The 5,000-nt window shown below is 43.7% G+C and overlaps 1 protein-coding gene across 1 annotated transcript; it reads left to right on the top strand.

Annotated features, from left to right (window-relative positions):
• The first annotated feature begins 557 nt into the window (after positions 1-557).
• gsc (goosecoid) lies at positions 558-2,877 on the top strand. Its single transcript, XM_056591160.1, has 3 exons — positions 558-1,080; positions 1,546-1,805; positions 2,155-2,877. Exons 1-3 carry the CDS (start codon positions 747-749, stop codon positions 2,302-2,304), a joined length of 744 nt encoding a protein of 247 aa, XP_056447135.1. The 5' UTR covers positions 558-746; the 3' UTR covers positions 2,305-2,877.
• Positions 2,878-5,000: the final 2,123 nt, after the last annotated feature.

The following is a 5,000-nucleotide window of genomic DNA, read 5'->3' on the forward strand; positions in this document are numbered from 1 at the left end:
AGCAAACACACTAATCTGTGCTCGGCCGAACACCCCCCCCCCCCTACCCCCCGTGGAGACACGTTAGGACGGGCCGTGCCCCACCGCCCATTTGGTAAATAATGCGAAGAGGACGATATCTGATCATTTTCTTGACTGACTTTATAGGTCACTGATGGTAATGTCGCAAATAAACGGAAATACGTCCTATGTCACAACATTATTTAAAGATAATTATAAAGAGAATGCCCCTCACTCGAAGATATGCTGACAGTGGGGATGATTCTGATTACTTTGTAAAAATGTATAGTCTCTATGCCAAAGCAACAAGAGTTTCCAAATAGTCAACAAGTAGGGATTATCTTAATTGAATTAATTCGCAATACACAGACCTGCGCCTGCACGGGACCCCAGCGCAGCTCGCTGACCCCTGATACGCGCAGCCCTCCTCGAGCTCAGCCTCGCTTCCCCCATTGGCAGAGCCGACTCCGCTCCTCAGTGACGTCAGACCAGTATAAAACCGGGCTGGATTTCAACGGGGTCCCACGAAAACAAGTTTGCATAGCTTCCCAGCACACAGGGCGAGACCGAGGAGCCACGCAGGTCGGAAAACACGCCAAAGTCAACATTTGTTGTCATGACGCAGTGGTAGGGCACCTTTTTTTTGCGGACACTTTTTTCCCTTTCCACGACGACTTCAGGACTTTCTACCAAATCATCTCAACTGTGTGTCTCGCAGCGTATCCTCCGTGCACCGCGACGGTGACATGCCCGCTGGTATGTTCAGCATAGACAGCATTCTAGCGGCCAGACCCAGCTGCAAGGACTCGGTGCTCCTGCACCGGAGCGCGCCCGCCGGGGTGCTGTTCTCCAACCTCGGGGGCGACTCGCTGTACACGGCTGCCACGGACTACAGCCACGGACTCTATTCCCCCGCCGTGTCGGGACCGTCTCCGCCGATTCAGTCGGTGAACGGCGCGCGGATAGGATATAACAACTACTATTACGGACAGCTTCACTTGCAGGGCCCCGCGGGACCGACGTGCTGCGGGGCCCTCCCGAGCCTGGGCGGCTCGCAGCAGTGCCCCTGCATACCAACTGGTGGGTTTGACTTGCATTATTATCACTCACACACACACACACACACACACACACACACACACACACACACACACACACACACACACACACACACACACACACACACACACACACACACACACACACACACACACACACACACACACACACACACACACACACACACACACACACACACACACACACGACACGCTGTATCCTTATGCATGAAAAGGTGTGTTTTGTTTTTTGGTGTTTATAACACCTCACACATCATACATGTTCACTGTTTCAATAGAAGCCACCCTCGTTTTTTATGACATCTTATTGTACAAGTACACATGTACAATTCTTATTATTGGTTCCTCAACAGCCACATAGCAGCAACAATACAAGATAAAGTAAATAATAGAAAACATAAAAATGTCCATGTCATCTTACTGTGTTATTAACCGGTATTTCTCGGTTTGTCTCACTGTCGTGTAGGATATGACGGCGCGGGCTCGGTGCTTCTTTCGCCCGTCCCGCATCAGATGATGTCGTACATGAACGTGGGGACTCTGTCGAGGACTGAGCTCCAGCTCCTCAACCAGCTGCACTGCCGACGCAAGCGCAGACACCGCACCATCTTCACGGACGAGCAGCTGGAGGCCCTGGAGAACCTCTTCCAGGAGACCAAGTACCCGGACGTCGGCACGCGGGAGCAGCTGGCGCGGAAGGTGCACCTCCGAGAGGAGAAGGTGGAGGTGAGGCCCGCTCGTGTTTTGTTATTTGGTCTCGCTTTGTCGTTTAGACAAGCCTACGTTCCGTGGGTGTTTGTTTTAAGATTAGAGGCCATTTTTTTACTAGAGACAGGCTCGAATTATGTTGAAGAAATATTAATCAGGTTTTAAAAATAAAGTTAAAGCGCGTAATTACGCACCGTCTTTGCACGTAATAATTAAGATGAGGCATTCCGCGTTGAGATTATTTCACATTCATCCAAATTTAGATTTCGTTTAGTGGGCCGTTTCATTTTTTGCTGTGTTTCACTTGAAACCCAAATTATAGTCCTCGTTTTTTAATTGTCCTTTTATTCTATTCTCACCTTTGTAGGTGTGGTTCAAAAACAGACGCGCTAAATGGAGGAGGCAGAAAAGGTCGTCTTCGGAAGAGTCAGAAAACACACAGAAATGGAACAAAACGACGAAAACTCCCACGGAGAAAACCGAGGAGAACAAAAGTGACGTGGAATCAGACAGCTGATCCCTAACTCGAACCCCGCGCCGCTCCACGGCCGTGAACGCGCACACCTCTTGGCGCGCACCCGTAGAATCCGTCAGGCGGACTTGTACATATTGTGAATGTCGTGGACTTCGATTTATAGCATTGTGTTCATGTCCATACTGTTGCACAGTTGTATAGTAAATATTACATTTATAATTGATACATGTACGTACCTATTTATATTTAATTTAACTTTTTAAATGTTATGCGCGCAATGCCATGCTTGGTGGAGCTGTTGATTGACGTGTGGATCGCAGTGTCACGTTATACACGCTGGATATTAGATGTTGTAGTTCTGACATTTGGTCATCGTCAGGTGTTCAAAATTATTATTCGGTTCATATGAGACCTTTAGGTGTAGAGCCGTTTATTGATAGAACCGGAGATGACAGACCGGTGATATTTTATTGACTGGCAAAATTCGCGACCATTAAATGAATTTAGGACAAAATTTACCCGACCATGCATATTATGTGAAATGTGTTCAATTTATTTCATTTTGTATTTTAAGGAGAGTTACCTCAAAGAAAAAAAATCAATACCTACATTAAACATAACTGGAAAATGTTTATATCGTCTGGTTTCATTGTATGTGATTACCCTGTTCTTATGGGGTACATTTTGGAGACATGTAAATTCGAAAGGGGTGTGGTATATTTTCTAACAGAATGGCTGTTAAGACAAGAGACACACAAATGCAATTTATGCACAAATATAGACGCATAGACTGTTCACGTTTTTCTAACATTTAATAGACCAAAATTAAGAAAACAGATGTATTCAGCATGGCTATCTGCAACATTACGCCTCATAGTCGTAATATCAATATAGCCAAAGAAAGACATGAAAGGTACTTGCGCTTTGCGTGGTCGTACGATGTCCCTGTTTGTTGTAAATATCCCCTCGCTATTTCTACCCTCCTTTTCTTCTACATCTAAATACACACATTGTGCTATCCGACCCAAAAACAATGTATCAGTCAGATTCATAATAGGGCCTATAAAAAAACAATGTCGTTCACTTGTAACGTCTAATTTATTCCCTTATCTATTACTAAAATGCAGAATAATTGAACCACACAGCAAGTAGGCCAATGTGCTTTGATGATCCTTTAAATCAAATGAAATAAAGCGTATAGTCTATTACCTTGGTTGAGGTCGAGTGAAAATGGGTTCAGTGAAGATAATCCGCAGGCGTCTGTATTGGAAATACTTGATGATACATATTATGAATTATTTTTAAGATATAGGCTACTATTATAAAATGAATCAATAAATATATAGATAAAAAATCAATAAAAACAACCGAATCACACCAAAATAAAGTGCGGAGATCACCAAAGGATTAAGAAGCACGGTGGAGAAGGTGGCCTGATTATCGGACGACCGAACACTGCTTTCCTGGACCACCCCTATGGACCAGGGTCACTTCTGTCCCGGTTCACAGCTCTATGGACCAGGGTCACTGCTGACCCGGTTCACAGCTCTATGGACCACCACTGCGGCCCTAATGAATGTTGACTCTGAACAAACCGACCTGCGGCTCTCTGGTTGTCGAGCAGAATGGGAGTCTAGAGTCCCGAGTATAGACCGCACGTCCGACCTCTCCCCTCCTTCTGTGGCTCCTGATGGCGGACCACAGAGAACACTATATCAAACATCTAGTTTCCAGATCAATGGCTAATATAGTGAACACCAAAGTCACTAAATCAGATGTTGCTGCATGTTTATAGATTCTAGAACATATTCTAGATTCTGGAACATGCAGCAACATCGTATTTAGTGACATTGGTGTCCTGTACACTAAAACAAGGCAATTATTAGAAAATGTTTTAATAAATCCAAAATTCCATCTCGAAGAAATGATTGTGGTAAACTAGTGTACGGTCAATAGGCCTATTGTTTAGATGGCAATCTTATGATGTTGCTTAGATAGGTTATATCGCAAAAACGACCGCTTTATTCAACCCGATATGGTTTCAGGATGACCTATAGGTCTGACTGAAAAAGTAACACTTTACAATAAAGAATTAATTAACGATCATTAGTTATGCCGTAATAAGCATTGACTAATAGTGAATTAACAGTTAACCAATTGTCCAGGCCTGATCATTTACGAATGGTGTTTATGTAATGGAGTTCAACCCTGACCACAACGCAAACCTCTATGCTAATGATTTATAATAATGGTTATAGCGACATTAACTACTATTACTGAAATTACACTATAATATTTTATTTTAGCACATTTAGTGCATTTGAAAAAGTGAATTCAAGTCCACTGATGATGCATCATATCCGATGCTATTCTCAGCGGTCGCTAGTCGAAGTTATGAATGTGTAGAATGTGTACTCTCCAAACTGTCCAAAGTCCACAATCCGATATCTGGATTATTTTGTATTCAATGCGCCTGCTCTTCAGTAATTGTTCAAAAAATCCCATTGGCCTATACCTAATGGGTTCACTTCCTATTGGCCTATACTAATAAGTTCCTTCACAGGACCACATTGAATATTTGCGCTGAGGCCTACATATTGAGACGTTTGTATTTTACAGGGTTTCTTTCATTTTAATGTTTTCTCTCTCTCTCTCTCTCTCTCTCTCTCTCTCTCTCTCTCTCTCTCTCTCTCTCTCTCTCTCTCTCTCTCTCTCTCTCTCTCTCTCTCTCTCTCTCT

The sequence above is a fragment of the Gadus chalcogrammus genome, chromosome 5, assembly GCF_026213295.1.
Source record: "Gadus chalcogrammus isolate NIFS_2021 chromosome 5, NIFS_Gcha_1.0, whole genome shotgun sequence".
Taxonomy (NCBI): Eukaryota; Metazoa; Chordata; class Actinopteri; order Gadiformes; family Gadidae; genus Gadus; species Gadus chalcogrammus.